Genomic DNA, 17,552 nt, shown 5'->3' on the forward strand with positions numbered 1-17,552 from the left:
TGTGTACACTCTCCCTATCCCTGATACTAAAACTTTAAGAAACATTAAACATGAAAGCGTGACGTGACAGAGCTGTTGACAAAATGAAATGTTTCCACAGTGTTTTCATCTCAAGTCCAGCTGCTGCGGGCAGTAGGTCTGAGTGCCTGACGATACCTTTGGATCACAGTTCTGCTTTGTGGCATTTCTTTGCTCGTTGTTCAGCAACCCCCAAAGCCTTTGGTAAGTTTGGAGATGTTGATCTCCAACAGCTGGACGAGGATGGCTTTCTGGGAAAGCGAAGGCTTGCATTGTCCCACGGGAAGAGAGAAACTAATACAGTGAGGAAAAGAACTGAGGTGGGGAGAACGAAGCACTGAAAATCTGGAAGAGAGGTGCAAAAAAGCAAAACGAGAAGAACGTAGAAGGCAGGCGGTGTGCTGGGGGTGGGAAGGTGGGTGGCCACGTTAGGTGCATGGAAGCTCAGCTGGGGCGGGAGCATCATCTCCAGATGATGAAGGGATGACCTAGAGGCTCAGTGCTTTACTGGGTCCCCAGCCAGACCCAGACCTGCTGTCGTCCAAAAGTGTGCACGCTGGCTTTGCAGGTGGGACCTGGGTGGGAGATGAACCACACTGCATGTAGCCTGCCCTGGTGATGATCGATCAGAGCGGCCCAGACACAGCCTGGGGGGTTCCTGCCAGCTGCTGAAATGGCAAAGGAAGGGAGAGAGAAGCAAGCACGGGGCAGGCCTGGATACCCCAGCACGAGCAATGAAACGGTGCACAAGATGTTGTGCAGAGGAGGACGAAGGATGCTTGGGGCGTGGGTAGGAAATGATTGCCACAGCCTCCTGATGTGCTCTGTGTCCAGCCTGCAGACAGCAAAAAAATGTACAGCTGTTTACTGCATACAGTCTTAGATAGCTTTTCCTTTTCACTCTTCTGCCCTTTCTAGGTAGTCCCATAACTTCCTAAAAGCCTCCTTTGGGGGGATGCAAACAGCAAAGCATTAAGAGGAAAAGAAAAAAAAAACACAGAAAGAGAAAGCTGGGAGGACAAAACCATCATGCAAAAATCCCCCAGTCCCCTGCTTCCCCTCCCCCCTGAAAAAAAAAAAAATCAACACCAAACAAAAACACCTTTCTGTGGTTTTGAGTGAGCGGAGGCTGCATTAGTTCAACTCTTATGAGAAAAATTAGCACGAGTAGTGGCCCCTTTGCGTGAAGCCGTGGCCAGGCCCCTCCTCCCCCTCCAAGAGCAAGGCTCTTCTCAGTATTGAAGAGAAGCTGCTTTCCAGGAAAGCGAAGGTACGCGCTGCCCGGCGTGCACTGACCCGGCGAGGCTGCAGCAAGGCAGCGAGGCTGCTTGCAGGCTGCCGGCCTCCCGCACCCAACGGCGTCGGGGCTGGGGGCCGGGGATCCAAAACCCACTGTGCCATGGGCAGCTGGAGAAAGCGGCGCTGGCATTCGGTCTGGCCCGCGACACCCTCTGCTGTTCTGGCAGAGGAGGGAGAGGAAAGGGAGGGCACTTCTTGCTGGTTGCCGGCGTAGCTGGGGCTCCTCGCGCACCCCTGGGTCGTCTGAGGAAGGAAGGCCCAGCACCTGGTGACCTTCTAGGTTTTCAAAGAAAGCACCAGGCTGCATAGCCCAAAAGGTATTTAGGTCAGATTTAAGCAGCTGCAGAGAACACAAACAGCCTTGTATAACTGTATAGCCAACTGCTCCCTAGCTCCGAATCAGGCCCACACATACAACACCTCAGAGCACTACCAGAAGATCCAGGACAGAGGCGAGGTGCCACCAGCCCGCTGCACCATGGACCCAGGTGTGAGCTCCCTGGGGCTCTGTGGACCCATGAATCTACAACCACCTCAGCTATCTCCTCCTAACGTTGCCACCTACCAGACACGGAGGGAGAAGCTCAGTAAGGACTTATTTCATTGTGCCTGTGAGGCCTATCGCTTCTCCCCAATATCCCGTGTTTTCAGGCCATGTTCTTAGGTGCCTAGGAGTGCTGTCCAAAAACGGTCAGCCAAGCCTGGAGCCCTCTGACCTCATTTCTTCTCCTGGAATGTGTGGCCTTACCCCCGTCCTTGCTTCCCCAGACTTGTTCCCCCACGCTGAGACAGGAGGTGATGCTGAGCCCCACTCAGAGGAGACAGGCACCAAGCCCTGACCTATGCCCACCTCCTTCAGGTTTTTCACAGAATCAGAATGGTTAAGGACCTCTGGAGGCCAACTGGGCTGATCCCCCTGCTAAAGCATGACCTGCTAGCGCAGGCTGCCCAGGATCACGTCCAAGTGGCTTTTGAAGATCTCCAGGGAGGCAGAGTCCGCAACCTCTCTGGGAAACCTGTGCCAGTGCTCTGTCACCCAAAGCCAAACAAAAACAGCCACAAGCAGCCATCCTGAAAGGGCAATCCAAGACACAGACACACTGAGGAAAGGTCCGAAGTGATTGCTGGACCTAGAAGTAGGAGTTTCCTCAAATGAATAAGCTGAGCTTCTAAATGAAGAAAAATAATGTAGAAGACAAGAAAGAGTATAGCTATGAGCTATAATTTTAGGAGTGTTTGTAGCAAAAACACCACAGGCTGGTACCATCTGACAGTGGTGTCTGTTGCACTAGACTAAGTTCCAGACTGGTCTGCTTTCTTGATAATTACATAGCAAAGGACTGTGTCATTATGGTTGTTTTGTAAAACATCCCATCTTGATTCAAAAATTGCCAGTGGTAGGGAAGCTGACACCATCCTAAGTAAACGGTTCAAGTATTTAACTACTTTCACCATTATAAAATGTATACCCTGTCTCTAGACTTTTTTCTTGAGCTATTGTTGGCCCCAGCAGCTCTCAGAAGAGCAAAAATTCAATTCCCACATAGTTATATTTAGGCTTGATCATATCAGTCTTAAGCTCTCCTCCCCCACAAGATGTCTTCCAACCTGTAGGCAGCTTCTCCAATTTCTTAACTTCCTCCCTGAATTGTAGATGTTAAAATGGCAAATTCTTTCACGCCAACAGTCACAACCATAGAATTAGCAGATGCAATACAATCTCCTGCAATATAATCTCATTCCACCTGCTCCACATTCCCTGCTCGCACATCTGAGGATCAAATTAGCCTTTGCAACTGCAGCAGTGCAAGCTCCCATTCAGTAGCTCCTACACCATGAGTAAAGCCTTCACCTGAGTCCCTTCTCCCACGAACAGAGCTGCCAGCCCACGAGTGGGGCCCATGTCAAGTAACTTACCAGTGGGCTGTTTCAAAAACACACATTATACTCTTCTACCTACTTCAACATTTGGACACTTTAGCTAGCGAACTTTCTATCCAATTGTGACAAAATTTATTAATTTGGTATCACTGTAGTTTTTGTTTGTTTGTTTAATCAAAACGCAAAGTTAAGACCATGTCAAATTCCTTGCTGAAGCCCTATTACGACAATAGCCTTTGTGTTTATTAGCTAAATCCACATCCTAAACCTATATCTCCATAAGTTACCAGCTCAGTTTTATGGATTTTTTCCATCAACACAAGACTTGGTATTAACTACAACTCTCCTCTTGCTTTTAATGATTCTTGTATGCACCATGTCCTTATTTTGTCTGAGGTCAGTAAGGAGCTGGTAGGCCTGTAATTACAAGTGTCAGATTACTTCATTTTTTTGCTATTATTTCTTCCCAGCTTATGGGGAATCTGCCAGATCTTCAAAGTGAAAGAGGGTTAAGCCTAGACAAGAGCTGGATAGAAACTCCTCCTCTTCCCCCTCAATTAAATACATCAAAATAGGTGCTTAATCTATCAGCAAGTACAGGTTTTGTAGAGACCTGGAGAGCAGCTCTCCTCACTAGTTAACCAAAACAGGCCCAAGGGATGGGAACCAGCAGAGACTCCTGCATCTGAATCCTAAATATAAAGGACTTTCTGATTAAGGAGGAAGTGGAAAGCTGAGACAGGAAAGAGTTTATTTGTATGATGGGTGCTCATATATAATTTATATGCAATAAATGTTTCTAGCTATTTCATTAGTTGCAAATAAAGTAATACAAATGTGCACCACTTGCAGCTGATGCATGGTGTGTGCCTGAGGCTGCTGCCAGCTGAATAGCGGTGATTCACGTGGGGATGATTTAACACTCCAGCATCGTCGCTATCCAAATTCTGCTGCAGGTTAATCCCTGGAGCAGATGCTCACCACTTTTTCAACCACTCGTAGCTTGGCTTATTAACTTAAGCTGCCAAAGATTTCCATTTAAACTATCATGTTGGCTCCAGCCTGTGGTGGGTAAAGAGCCAGCATATATTTGTCTCTCTTACCTTCTGCAGGGCTGGAGAGCTCTGGGACAAGGAATGCAACGGGCTTGTGTGTGCCTCGAGCCAGGCGAGAGAAAACAACCTAAACCATCACAGCCTTTTCTGAGCTTAATATGTTAGCAGCTATTTCACAGTCATAGAATGGCTTGGGTTGGAAGGGACCTTAAAGATCATCTAATTCCAATGCCCCTGCCATGGGCAGGGACACCTCCCACCTGACCAGGTTGGCCAAAGCCCCATACAGCCTGGCCTTGAACACCTCCAGGGATGGGGATGTTCCTCTGCCAAGGAGGATACCAAAGAGTGTGCATGACAAAGGGCAGATGGCCCATTAGGGATCCATGTTCTGAGGAGCAGGGGCTTCCCTGTTGACATAGAGTGCCTCTGTGCTTTCCCCAGCCCCACTGTGGGCTGCCCAACCAGTGTGGGGCTTTATATACTGGTTGTGCTATCCACTGGAAAAAAAAAATGAGTTAAGCTAGCAATAGCATGCTTTTTTACTCATATAACTGTGTGAGAGAGTTTGGGGTACAGGGCTATAACTAATAAATGACCATAAATAGATCAATATGCCAGCACTTTAAGGCTTGAATCCGAATAGCTATGGGGAATTTGTCCCTTGGTAGCAATCAATCTGCTGTACTTAAAGTTTCCTCAGCAGATCTGCAGCTAGCACAAACTGATCAATGCTGTTCCAAGTCAGCAGAGCGTAACAGCTTTGCATGTCCCATGATTTATACTTGCAAGTCTCCTCCTCCTCTGCAAGGACGCAGAGGTTAAATTATCCTTTGCTAAGTGCATGGGACATCTCAAACTAACTCCCAGTCTTTTATGTAAAACCAGCCTCTTACCACTAGCCCAGCAAACACCTCAGCACCTTGCCAAGTGAAGTCTAATTTGCTCCCACACCGGCAGCAAATCCACTGCAGTAGCCTGCAGCACTTCTTAGAAGTAGATGTTGCAGAATGAATTCTGTGAGCCACCCAGATTTTGCCATGCATCCTCAATAGTCCTCTCCTCGTGGGAAATGGTTTGCCAGGTGGTGTCAGAGGGAAGATATGCAGTCTTGCAGGATACTGGGCTGCTCTTTCAAAATGGCTAAACAGCATTGCTAGAGTGGAGAAGAGTGGATATGAGGGACCTGGAAAAGATCTCAACAATCTGCCTTTGACTTATAGGGTGACAGCAACGCTGCTGAGGAAGGGTCCAAGGCTGCATCCCAGTGCATTGTAAAACCTTCTTCACTTGGAGCTCCAGCTCTGAAAGAAGGTCCTCCCTGGAACAGCTGTCTTTGTTTGGGGAAAGTGTTCTCTCTGTGCTACTCCCATGGGCAAATCTGTTTCTGAATCACAGATCTGACTGGTGTGCCAGGTGTTTTGTGCCTACCTACAGTGGAGACGGGAACGGTGGGGAAGGAATGAGAGGTGAAAACAACTCACTCAGGCAAGTGGAAACACAGCTAGAATGGCTGGGAAGGGGGAAGCAAGAGTAGCCATTTGGGAATTTGAGGTGGGACCATCCTACCAGAAACATGTTGCTCGTCCCTGGGAATACCCCTCTGTCCCACATCATCTATTGCTGGTGATTTCTGTAAGGAATTTTCCCTTTCCCCTGAGGTTCCTGTTGATGGAGCCTCCTACCAAAAAGTGATTTGAGATGCAAGACATGGGAGTCAGAATTCAGTGGAGGAGTCATACTTCCCACCCAACACCCAGAGGTCATCTCTGTGACTCAAAGCAAAAAAGCCCAGATTCTTCTGGCTGCTTGATGCAGGATGACTTCTGGCTGCAGAATGATGGGGGAGAGGGTCCAAGACCTGTGAGTGGTGATGCACATACCTGCAGGGCAAGCAATTAGAGCAGGATCCCCCAAGCATGGCTTGTGCCTGAAAACTTGTGTTAAACGGAGGTCAGGGCTGTCTGATAAGCAAATTTGATAACTACTACCTACCTACAATCTCTGTCAAGAGCTCTAGGCTGTTAACGAGCTCCCTGGAACCAGCTCTCAGCATGTAGCTCTCAAAGGATGTCACCTACAGGCACAAAAGTTCTCAGAGGTGAAGTTCCCCATGCCCTGGGGACATGTGGCAGCTGAGACCTGGGGACTTCAGAGGGGTACGCTGTGCTGTGCTTGTATGGCTGGCTGGCCAACACCAACACCTTTGATGGGCTTGTTCCAGTGTCCCCCCGAGATGACTCTGGCACACAAGTATGGTCTGTGTGTTGTGCTTCAGGTCTGCATGCCTGATGCTCTCTACTTTTCAGATTGCAGTTGTGCAGCAATAGATTTTCCTGGCCCATGGCCTGTTGTCCCACCAACTGCAGGGATTTGTGTGAGGGGTCCACATCACTCCTGATCCTGACACAGGGTCCCATTCCTGAGGAGCTGTCACAGACAGAAGAACTGCAAGCCTACCAGCCACTGCCTGTGAGCAGCCCCTTGCAGCCACTGCCTGAGTTACACTGCTTTTGGGTGGCTTCTTATGTTCAAATCCTAGCAAATCAAGGGAAGGCCCTGCCCTCCATAACGGCAGTAGCAATGATTGAGTACGTATCTGTTCTGCCAAGTTATTTCTTGCTTTTCACCTTTTGTAATCAGACACCCACCTCTGACACATGTAGGAAAGAAGCTGTAGATGGTACTGTGGCCTCTCTCCCTTTGCGTGGTTCCCCAGCACTCGTGGTCTGCTTGCCGGCTTCTCATGGATGCAGAAGGCCTAAGAAAAAGCAAAGCATTAGACTTTCCAAACCTAAAGGAATTCACATTGATTTCCCTTCTAATGGTTCACCTGGAGGGGAGGTTGTGAGCTGCACAGCACTTTCATTTCTTCTGTGTGATGGGTCCCCAAGCTTTTTACCTTTCTGCCGTGGTACAGAGCCTACTTTGCCAGGATGTGTTTGAGATAGGCAGGAGAAACAGGGCTGTAAGCTTCCATGTTGGTTTCTTTCAAGCTTCACAGGCTGTTCTAAAAATGTATTGTGCAATTTAGGAGACTGATGTGCTGAACTGAGCACAGAGATTTCAATTACCAATATCAAAATGAGTCCCTAAGAACAGACATCCGTTCTGTTCTCTCCAGTCGTACCAGCAAGGTGTCCCACTGCTCAAAGCGCAGTCTGACTTTTCCTCTTCTGGCTGCTCGAGTCCTTGACTGAAGGTGAATGGTTGTGGTCTGTGTTAGGCCTGATAGACTCTGCTAGAGGGAATGCTGGGCACCAGCAAGCAGCATTCACAAGGGTACTCAGGTATAGACTTCATTGTGAACTTTTTCTTGAAGCCTGGTCTATGTAGCCAACCCATTTCTGGACAAATAATAAATATAACTGTGTGGAAATCTCTCGGGCTGGGAGGGGTCTGCTTTTGTAGAAGAGTAGAGCTGCTCATGCAGTGCTGTCTGTGATGTGCTGCAGCTTAGCCCTGCAGTAGTCAGCTCATGAAGATGGGTCACAGTATCAGTAAGCGACTCTTGTCCCTGAAGCAATGTGATTACAACAAATGTTAGAGTTCAGAAGAGTTTCTCCGTCAGAAAGTGATGTCAGTCCAGCATTGGTGTCAAGCACAGAGCTTGTTTGATGTCCCTATGATACTCCTGGGCAACATTTAAAACATCTCACACTGTAGGGCTGCAGTACAGGCAGATTCCACTAGCAGTAACGTGCCTTGTGAAGGCAGTCAAGGATGCAAGAGTACCTCCATGACTGAGACTCCTTACAGATCCAGTAGGCGGATCACAGCTTCAGACCCTTTGTTATTCTCATTACAGAAAACAGGCTACGAACTTGATAGCACATACCTCAGTGAACACATTTAAAGAGAGATCTTACATAGTAAGTGGGGTTCCCCTTCTGAGCTTTGACAGCCTAGGGAAGCCAAACCTGCACCTCATTTCTCAACTCCCAGCACCTCCTCTCATTTCCCCTGCACAATGTGGGCCAAGGTAACCACAGCCCTGCACATCTCACCCTCCAAGGACATGGCAAAAAGGCAGAGGAGGACAAACAGCACCCACGCCACACCACACAGACAGATGACGGCTTGTGGGGCTCCACGCAAAACACCGGCTGCTTCCCCACCAGCTCCTCTCTGCCGTGGGCACTGAAGGCCAGAGCTTGCAGGAGCTGGGTCAGGCTCCAGGGCAAGATAGAGGAGATGGAGGCTGCAATGGCTTTACTTGCTTGTGTAGGTGAGAGATTGGAGGGCTGCGGAACTGGGCAGGCTGGGTTGCTGCTATTGGGAGAGCCCGGCCATGAGGAAAGCCCATGGGCGTGGTGTTGGGAAGGGTCACCCTTCTGCCAGGACGTGTCCTTGCTCACGGCCAGAGGCCCCCTTCTAGCTGCCACCCCCTCTGCCCATGGCTGCGGGACAGCAACGAGGCGGGCCCAACATGGCTGCGGCCGCCCCGGGCCGGCGGCGGGGCAGGGGAAGGAGGCGGGGGCAGCCGGGCCGCGGGGCGGTGCGGGGCAGCCGGGGTCCGCCTCCAGCCGCCGGGCTGCGTCCTCCTGCCGCGGCCTCGCTCCGCCGTCCCGAGCAGACAGAGGGGTAGGAGGGCAGCCGGGGCCGTGCCTCCCCCCGCGGCGCTCCGGGGGGGCCGGTGCCCGGGGAGCCCTTGGCTGGGGCCGGGACCGGGAGCCCCCGGCCCCGCTGGGGTCCGGCCGTGCCCGGGCTGCGGGTGTCGGGGGGGAGCCCCGCAGCGCCCGGGGGTGGCGGGTAGGAGGAGGCAGGTCCAAGGTCTGTCCGCCTGTCTGTCGGTCTGTCCGTCCGTAGCTGCCGGGATCAGGCCCGGCGAGGGCAAACGGGGTCGGACCCGGCCGTCAGCGGGCGGGCCGAGGGCGCTGGGCTGAGGACGGCGCTGCTGCAGCTGAAGCGGGCGCCTGGGCGGTGGGGGGGGAGGCTCCAGGAGCATCTGGTCAGGTCCGTGATGGCCTCCAGGTGCCCTCAGGGCCCTGAGAGCGGTGCCCTTTTCCAGTTTGCTCCCTCTGTCCTCCTCCATCAGGAGGGACTTGCTGTAGGGTGATCGCAGCGCGGTGTCAGAGGGCTGTGTAAGGGGGCACAAACCCAAAACGAGTGACTGGGAAAGGGACACAGCGTGAGAGAAATGGGGCTGGGTTTGGGGGGCGTCAGGCCGCCCATGAGGGGCTCCAGGGACCAGATGGGCTTGGGAGTAATGCGAGGATATTCAGGACACCCCTGGAAGAACCCCGGAGGCTGGGCAGTACTGGGGGGATCACTGGAAAGCCTGGGGCTGAGTAAAAGGTGAGGTGTAGCTCGGTGACTGCCAGGGCAGTAGGTAGCTGTGAGAAGGTGGCAATAATCTAATACTGAAGACAGTATCCTCATTCCCAAAATTGCCTTCTTGGTCCAAGACAGGTGCCTGACTCCTTGCAGCTAGCTGGGGAAATTCTGCTTGCTTCCCTCTTGCCAGATCGCTTGTGCCTTCTGGTCAGGTCGCAGCTGCTGCGGAGACGCAAGAGGAGTTTTTCTCCTCCTGCGCAGGGAAAGCTTGTTTCTTCCTAGGAGCATTGCTGGTACGTGCTGGGAGGGGGCGTCCCCAAGCAGGCAAGCAGGAATGGCAGCTTGGGTTGTTAAATGGGGAGCTATAAATCAGCAAGCTGCTAATTAAGACCGCAGAAGACTGGCGAGTTACTAAAGACCTGTATTACTCTTTTCAGAGCTCTGGGCCATTAACAAGCTCCCTGGGACCTGTTTCAAGCACGTGGCTCACAGGGGACATTGCTTGAGAGCACTTTATTTTGGGCATGTTCTCAGAGGTGAAGTTTCCCGTGCCCTGGGGCCATTTGGCAGCCAAGGCCTGGGGACCCCCGGAGGGACACCCTGTGCTGTGCTTGCATGGCTGGCTGGACAATGCCAACACCTTTGACAGGCTCATCCCTCTGCTCCCCAAAGGTGGGTCTGGCTCACTGGGATGGCTCTTGCTGTGTTGCAGGGCCACCTGCCTGATGCTTTCTCCCTTTCAGATCACCATTACGTGGCAATGGATTTTTCTGGCCATGGTTTGTCATCCCACCGACCGGCAGGCTCCCCCTACCATTTTCTGGATTATGTGAGCGATGTGCGCCGGGTAGCAGCAGGTGGGTAGTTGAAGGAACCCTTGAGGGATGTTTGTGCAGGGGGTGCTCTATCATTCCTGCTCTTTGGAAGAAGTAGGCAGCATTTACTGCTTCTCCCCGTTCTGATGTTAGCTGGTGCTCTGGTAATGCAGACTGAATAAACATCCCCCTTTATCGCTGTTTGCTGAGGATAGGAAATGCTTCTGTACTGAAAAGCAGCAGTGACTGAATATGCAGCTAAATGGTTCTGCCAGACTGACTTTTTGTAAGCAGCCAGCGACCACTAACCAGCGTCAGGTGTAAATTGGAGACTCTTCTGGTTCTCCCCATTGGCAGTTTGGTGCTTGCTTTAGTGCCATACAAAGAAATGTGAAAGCCAGGGTGTCTCAGACTCCTAATAACTCCTGGTCTAACTGCATATCTGTGTGCTGATACTGGGAGAGCCTATGGCATGTGCAGTTTTGCATCCCTCGTTCAGCATACAAAGAGCCTGGAGAAGAAGTTCTTTGGCGTGCCAGAGGGTAAAACACATCTTTCAGTGAGGTATGTTTCAGATGGTGGCATTGATGAAGTGGTATTTTCCCATGAGCCTCTCAGAGTGCCCTAAAAATGGTCTGAAGAGCCCGATTCGTTAAACAGCGTAAAGAGCTTTCACTTGGAATAATCCTCCTTTCACCGAGGCAGCAGACCTGGCTCAGCGTCCTCACGGCTCCTGCTGAGCGCCCTGCAGCAGGGTGCTTTGTCAAGGTCTCCCCGTTCCAGCAGGTGCTGCCCAGTCAGGCTCCTTTGCTTATTGCCACTCTCGTGTCTGGCAGAGAGTGGGAACGTGCTGTAGTTTGTCATGCAGAGAGTGCTCGAGAGCTGTGTGACTTAACTACCAAGGAAATGAGGTGGTGGATGTTCTTTTTTCTTTAAAACCGGCCGACTTAGCCACCTCATTTCTGGGTTGGGAAGCAAATTAAGCTTTGCAGAAGCCCTCCTGGGAGAAGGGGCCTGTGGTGGTCGAGAAGCAGCAAGATGCCGCTGGTCGGGTTTCTAATGCAGCACTGTCTGTTTTTGTCTGTTGCCACTTAGCATTGCAGTGGAGACGGTTCACCCTGATGGGTCACAGTATGGGTAAGTGGCTCTTGTCCTTGTAAGCTGTGAGATTCACGGAAATATGAGTATATAATTAATTTACAAGGCATGCTGCTAGGAGCTGGGTTGGAATATTTATTATATTGTGTCAAGTACCAGGTTCTTGCTTGAGTGATTCAAAAATCTGCACCCTTGTTTAGAATGCCTCTGTTTTCAAGACACCGTAGTACAAACAGCGTGGCTCTCCCTGTGGGCACTTCCTGAACTCCCAGGAGGGAACAGGGATGGGCAAAGAGGGTTGGTCTAAGGCAGCAGCATTCACAGCGGGCCTTCCTGCTGTCCCCGGGCTTTGTGGCCTTGTGGGCTCCAGGCAGGGTCTTGGTGGGTTACAGGGCTTGCAGAGGGGAACCAGGACTCTGTGTCCTGGGGACATAACTGGGTTTTGCCTTGATGTGGGTTTTGTTCCCCAGGGCTGCTCTGTACCTGCTGGCAGTAGTGTTTTAACTGGTAACTCTTCCTTCACCTTTGCTGCCTGAGAGGGAGATGGGGATGGGGCAGGCCGGGGACTCCAGCTGGCCTCCAGTCATCCCGTTCTCTGCTTGTGTTCTCCCTGCCGGGAGAGCTTTGCTCTGTAGCTTGGGCTTTGTCCCTTGGCACAAGGTGCGTTTGGGCCTCTAAGGCAGCTCCTGCTGTGGGGAAGAGGAGCTCCTGTTACCAGGGGGTGTCCTGCTTATAACTGAGCACCATTCTTTCCTTTGCAGGTGGGGCTGTGGCAGGAATGGTGAGTAAAACATTCTTTCTTCATGGGGTTTGTGACTTTTGCAGCTGGAACAACAAATGGGAGAGGAATAAAGGGACAGACTGTGTGAGACTTGGATCTCGGGGGAGGAGAGGCCGTTCTCTGACTCCTCTCCAGTGTAACAGGATGAAGACAACACTCAGTGCGCAGCTTTTTGCTTTGTCTCATAATGTTTCATCTTTCCTCAGTTCTGTTTCCTTTATCCTGAGATGGTGGACAAGCTGATCCTGCTGGAAAATCTGGGCTTTCTGCTAGCTCCAGAGGTTAGATTTCATGTGTTGTTCCCCTCCCTTTTGTTAAATAAAAAGAGATGTGTTTTTTTCCATCATTGTTCAAGGAAAGCACTGATGTGACCAGTCCTTTTGGCAGGCACAGACGTGCTTGTTGTTGCATGAAGCGTGGTCCCTGCTTAGGGTGGCCCTTGAAGAACACTTGGTAGTGCTGAGCATCCTGTAGCCCCGTAGCATTGAAATTCACTTGTCTGTACCGTGCTTGTGTGCAAAAGGAACTGGAATGTCTGGCCAAGCAGCTGCCTGCCAAGGTTGTCTTTTTGCCAACAGCTTGTTGGGTGACCTGGGCGCAAGACTGGCAGATTTCTTTTTCTGTTCCTGGCAGGGTATAAAGCTGCATTCCCAAACTGCCAGCATCACTCCCAGGTGCTGGGGGGTGGTAGGCAGAAGGGGGGGACAGAGGCACAGGGTCAGAGAGACAAAAGATATCAGATTTTCCTTGTTCTTTTGGACACTTGTCCTCAGCTCAAAAGCAAAGTGGGAGAGAGTAGAAGAGATTGTACAGGTGAAAAGTTAACAACTTTAAGCACTGCTGTATAGGTTTTCAGCTTCTACCTTGCCTGTTATGTATTACTGTTCTCTTTCCCCCAGAAGTGTGCATGATATATGATGTCCGTAACTGGTAGGAATTCTGAGAGATGTTGAAGGGTGAAATACCCCTTTCTACCCTCTTGATTAGGGGTAAAATGACTCAGAAGAGGGAGGTTACTCCTGTGCTCTACATGGCTTTGTTTTAGGACACTGAGGCGTGGCTGAAATCAAAACGGATGGTTATCGACAGATTACTGAGCTTAGAGGCAAGGCAGCAAGCTCCCAAAGCACGTAGCCCTGAAGCAGCATTGCAGAGGTGGGTTCTCATCTGTCTCTTCATTTGCTGCCTGCCCTCATCTTGGACAGCTATGGTTGCTTGAACAATGAGGTGAAACTGTCCCTGTTCTGCCCGTTCGAGTCCTCCTCTGGAATCTCAGCAAGTCTCTTGGCTTCTGCAGCCAGCTTCCTGCTCTTCTCTGAAGCAGCCCGAGAGCTCGCTGTCACCTTGTCATGCCATTTTCGCTTCGCTTCCTCCCTTTTTCGGCAGCACAATCTCTCTGCCATGTCTCCTCCAGGCTGTTAGAAGCAAACAGACATCTGACAGCTGAGGGTGGGGCGATCCTGCTGCAGCGAGGAGCAACTGAGACACCCGCTGGTAAGGGGCTGCTTGGAGACAGGGCTCATCACAGCGCCGGCCCAACGCTGGGTGTAGGAAGGGAGCAGTGCCAACAGCCGTTGTCTTCCGCGGGGTACGGGGTGCCCTAGCTACAAGTTTACGCAGCCTGACTGGGATCGATTAGGTCTGGAGGCAGAGCTCTCCTTTCCCAGCAACTGAGGTTAGAATGGGTAAAGAAAAAGACATCTAAAAAGGAGAGCCCAGAAGTAATCCTGCTCCTCTTGTCTCAGAAAGTCTTGGGCAGACCCAGAGGTGAGGGGCAGAGGGGGCAGAGCAACTCCCTCTCTTCTGACTCATGGAAACCTTCCCTTGTTTTCATTCCAGGGCTGGTGTATAACAGAGACATGAGAGTCCGTACGGTAAGCGGTGCAGTTCTGACTTGCCCCCTGCTGCTTCTAAGGCCTGAGCTTACAGAACACAGAGGTAGCGGAGGCCCACTCGCTGAGCCCCGGCTCTGCCTCCACCCAACCGTTTACTTACTGCTTCCCTAATTCCCACACCTCTTTTAAATGCTGCTGTTAAAAGAGCCTACACTTGATCATTAACTGACTCAGCTTACAGAGTCACTGGAAAATGTTACTGAATTTTTTAGCAGTTCCTGAGCCCCAGGGCCTCCCGGCCACATTTTCCTGCTGTTAAAACTCTTAAGGCAGCAGATGGATGGATGCTTTAGGTTAGCTTCTTTGTCGGGTCACCCTTATGAGAAGGGGGGAGGGAGTGGAACAAAGTCCCTTATATTTGATACTTTGATAGCTTTGTGCCACTATCGAGCAAGTAGGGCCTCCTCTACCTGTGCTACTGCCAGGCTGTGAAAGCCAGAGCATTGTACTATCTCCTTTTTAGTAAAAGGATTTTTAAAGCTTTTTCTCTGCTGTGAGATCATTCCCATATGTGCTGCAACCCAGCAGGCAGCGTTGTTGGCAGCCCTGAAACGCAGCTGGACAGAAGGAGCAGTTGCAGAGCCAGCCACTCTTGTGTGCAGCCTGGCAGCTTATCCGGTCTCTGCGCAGCAGCCGTGGGGCCTCAGCCTCTCCTGCCTTCAGAGCTGCTGCTGCCACGGGGTTTGGGGACGTGCTGCGTCCTCAGCTGCTGCCCCTGACCTTTGTTGCTCTCCCTGTCTTTGCACCTGCAGCAGAGTCGAGAATCCCTCACCGTGGAGCAGTGTGTGAAGCTCTTGCAGAAGATCCAGGATCGTGTGCTCATCGTTTTGTGAGTGAAGCACAAGCACAGCCAGCCCTCGCTGCTGGCCCACAGCCCTGGGCGGGGGGGTGGCAGCTAGAAGGGGCCCCCCACTCCCCTGGGCTTCACGTTCCCTTCCCACACCCGGCCATCCCCTGTGGTTACCTTGGCCTGTGCTGTGCAGCGGCTATAAGCGGAGGTGCTGGGAGTTGAAAAATGAGGTGCAGGTTTGGCTTCGCTAGGCTGATCGAATCGTAAGAGCGGAGTCCTGTGCACTTAAGAATTTTCCCGTGTGCCCAGAGCAGCGCAAAACAACGTCATAGTGAGGCCAGGTGCTCTGGGCCACTCAGAGCACATCTCTCGGAGCCTCAGACATCGCCTTGTCCCGTTACCGGCAGCACAAGCTTAATTCTCTAGGAGGTCTAACGCTGGCTTCTCCACGAGGACTGCCCTGGTACCTCCTTCCCCAAGCAGGGCACAACCTGTGATTAGTGTTTAAAGCAGCAGCATGGAGAGGGGAAAGGGACAGAGAGCTGCACAAGCTGGCTGGAAGGAAAAAAGAGCAGAAGATAGGGTGGGGCAGGGCATGATGGACAAGTTAAGGAGCCAGCCCCAAGAGGGTAATATTTAACCAGTCTCCGCTCTGATACTAGGCAGTGGCCTAAGGTCTTAAATGGATAGTTTGGCAGATAATAGCTGCTCAGCCAAGCTGTGCCTTGCTCCTCTGACTGCCACGTACGAACAGGTAACCGTGCTGTTTACAAGCAGCCGATAAAGAGCAGCTGGGGCTGTCACCCCAGTGTCCTGGGGACACTGCTTCTGCCCAGGACAGCCACAAAGAGAGGCACACCGTGTGCTGTACTGAGCCTCGCTCTTTCTTTTCAGAGCACGAGATGGACTCTTGGTACCGCACAAGCTGGAGAGCAAAAACCACTTTGTGATAGCCCTACGGGAGGCATTTGAGCGTACCCTCAAAGAGGTGAGAGCAGCCTTCATCCTCACATCTCTGCGGGGCACCAAACCGGGAGCAGCTAGGAAGTAGCTTACCCTAGTGGACACCTGCACTGGGGGATTTGTCCTAAACAGCCCAGTCCTCACAAAGGGGGAAAGCCAAATTTTCCCCTGCTGCCAAAGTCCTGGTCAGCACTGCCCTCTGGAGCCAGCCCATCCCAATTCCTCCAGTCCCTGTCCTGCCTCCAGTCTGCTGGATTGTAATCTCCTTATGTGATGCTTTGTCTGTGGCTGGCATACGGCAACATAAAATCCAACCCTTCTTTGAGACACCATTTCCTCTAGCTTCCTCCCCTGGTGGGTGCCACAAAGCAAGCGTAGCTTGCCTGAGGGAACACTTTCCTCCTCTTTATCTGCTTGTGTCTTCTCCCTCCAGCACATCCAGCTAGTAGAGGTGCCCGGGAGTCATTTTGTGCACATGAACGAGCCTGAGGTGGTGTCCGGGATCATCAGCAACTTCCTGGCAGCGCACAACACCAGAGCAAGGCTCTAGCAGGTTCCGCTGCAGCAGCAGTTCAGAACAGGGAGCTACAAGCAGACTCCGGAGGAATTGTCAGCTTTCCTACCTCACATCCAACAGCGGTTTCACGATGCTCATTCCTAAGCTGAACTTGTTGAACGGGTGGAAGCAGATCTGCTCATTTGTCCAAGGGAAAAGGAATTTTTCCTCCACTTCTAGCTCTGGCAGTGCAGGGTTAGATACCCGGTGGCCTTCCCTTTGCTTACTCCTAACTTTTGCACCCTGAAACAGAGCAGGAATACAGGCACAGGCATCCTCAGCGGGAGCAGCAGCAGCACCAGCTGTAGCACTGCAAGAGAGGGGTGGGGTGGCTCATTCTTGAATCCCCTCTGAGCATGGTGTGATCAGTCTCTTCCCAGGGGCAGACCTTCTGAAAAAACACAGGAGCGTTCTGCTTCTCTGCTTATTCCCATGAGTACCTGAGCTCAGAGCGCCTCAATCTCTCTGTTCTACTGCTGCTTTTTAAAAAAAATGGCTTACATGAGAGCTCACCTGAGCACAGAAGGCCATTTCAATGAACTCCTAGGGAATGAGACATTAATCCTCTAGCTGAAACAGCTGGGAGAACTACTAGTAATGGAAAAGTTGGCAGAGATGATTTCTGTCCTTCTAAATAAAGATTGATCTTCTACTGTTAACGCGGTCTTTGACTGTACGGGAGAGCGGACTTTCTTTCAGGATGCTCACCCAAGCAGCTGAAGTGCCAATCTTAAGAGGCAGCGATTTTAACATGCCGTATCTAAAGCAGAATGCATGTAAAGCATCCATCTGCCTTGTAAATTGATGCAAAAAGCCAAATGAAGCAAGCAGGCCTGGCAATCTCCCCACGCAATAGAAACTGCATTGACAGTGGGTTTTCTAGGGGAGGGCGAATCTATTTCAGCCCAGCTCTGTGGAATTTTTCAGCACTTCCTCCGTACGCTCACGGTCAGTCCCTTACCAAGGCTGCAGGCAGTAAAATAACCGTGTGGAAGCCTGGGGTGGCTCCTTTCAGATCACAGCAGCAGCAGTCACAGACTGCTGGGGTGAAGTCCAAGTTGTGTGGGCAGCAGCAAAAGCGCTACCCCACGGCTGGATGTGCCTGTGGCCATCCTTACCTGCCT

At 51.5% G+C, this 17,552-nt stretch overlaps 1 protein-coding gene across 3 annotated transcripts; it reads left to right on the top strand.

Annotated features, from left to right (window-relative positions):
- The first annotated feature begins 8,722 nt into the window (after window positions 1-8,722).
- On the top strand, window positions 8,723-17,087 carry SERHL2 (serine hydrolase like 2). Of its 3 annotated transcripts, none has more exons than XM_048078849.2 (12): window positions 8,723-8,837; window positions 9,968-10,202; window positions 10,274-10,387; window positions 11,441-11,482; window positions 12,205-12,224; window positions 12,431-12,505; window positions 13,270-13,379; window positions 13,639-13,718; window positions 14,064-14,098; window positions 14,872-14,948; window positions 15,804-15,897; window positions 16,306-17,087. In XM_048078849.2, the coding sequence occupies exons 2-12, from the start codon at window positions 10,055-10,057 to the stop codon at window positions 16,420-16,422; spliced, it is 912 nt and encodes a 303-aa protein (XP_047934806.2). In that variant the 5' UTR covers window positions 8,723-8,837; window positions 9,968-10,054; the 3' UTR covers window positions 16,423-17,087. The 3 variants fall into 3 exon arrangements, with proteins under 3 accessions (XP_047934806.2, XP_047934807.2, XP_013052479.2); XM_048078850.2 differs by lacking the exon at window positions 8,723-8,837 and adding an exon at window positions 8,889-9,026; XM_013197025.3 differs by lacking the exon at window positions 8,723-8,837 and adding an exon at window positions 9,055-9,551.
- Window positions 17,088-17,552: the final 465 nt, after the last annotated feature.

The sequence above is a fragment of the Anser cygnoides genome, chromosome 1 (assembly GCF_040182565.1).
Source record: "Anser cygnoides isolate HZ-2024a breed goose chromosome 1, Taihu_goose_T2T_genome, whole genome shotgun sequence".
Classification (NCBI taxonomy): Eukaryota; Metazoa; Chordata; class Aves; order Anseriformes; family Anatidae; genus Anser; species Anser cygnoides.

Coding starts and splice junctions, on each gene's coding strand:
- SERHL2 (XM_048078849.2), top strand. CDS start 10,055: ATGTTCTCAGAGGTGAAGTTTCCCGTGCCCTGGGGCCATTTGGCAGCC. Junction 10,388..11,440: donor TGTGCGCCGGGTAGCAGCAG/GTGGGTAGTTGA, acceptor GTTGCCACTTAG/CATTGCAGTGGAGACGGTTC. Junction 14,949..15,803: donor GATCGTGTGCTCATCGTTTT/GTGAGTGAAGCA, acceptor CTTTCTTTTCAG/AGCACGAGATGGACTCTTGG.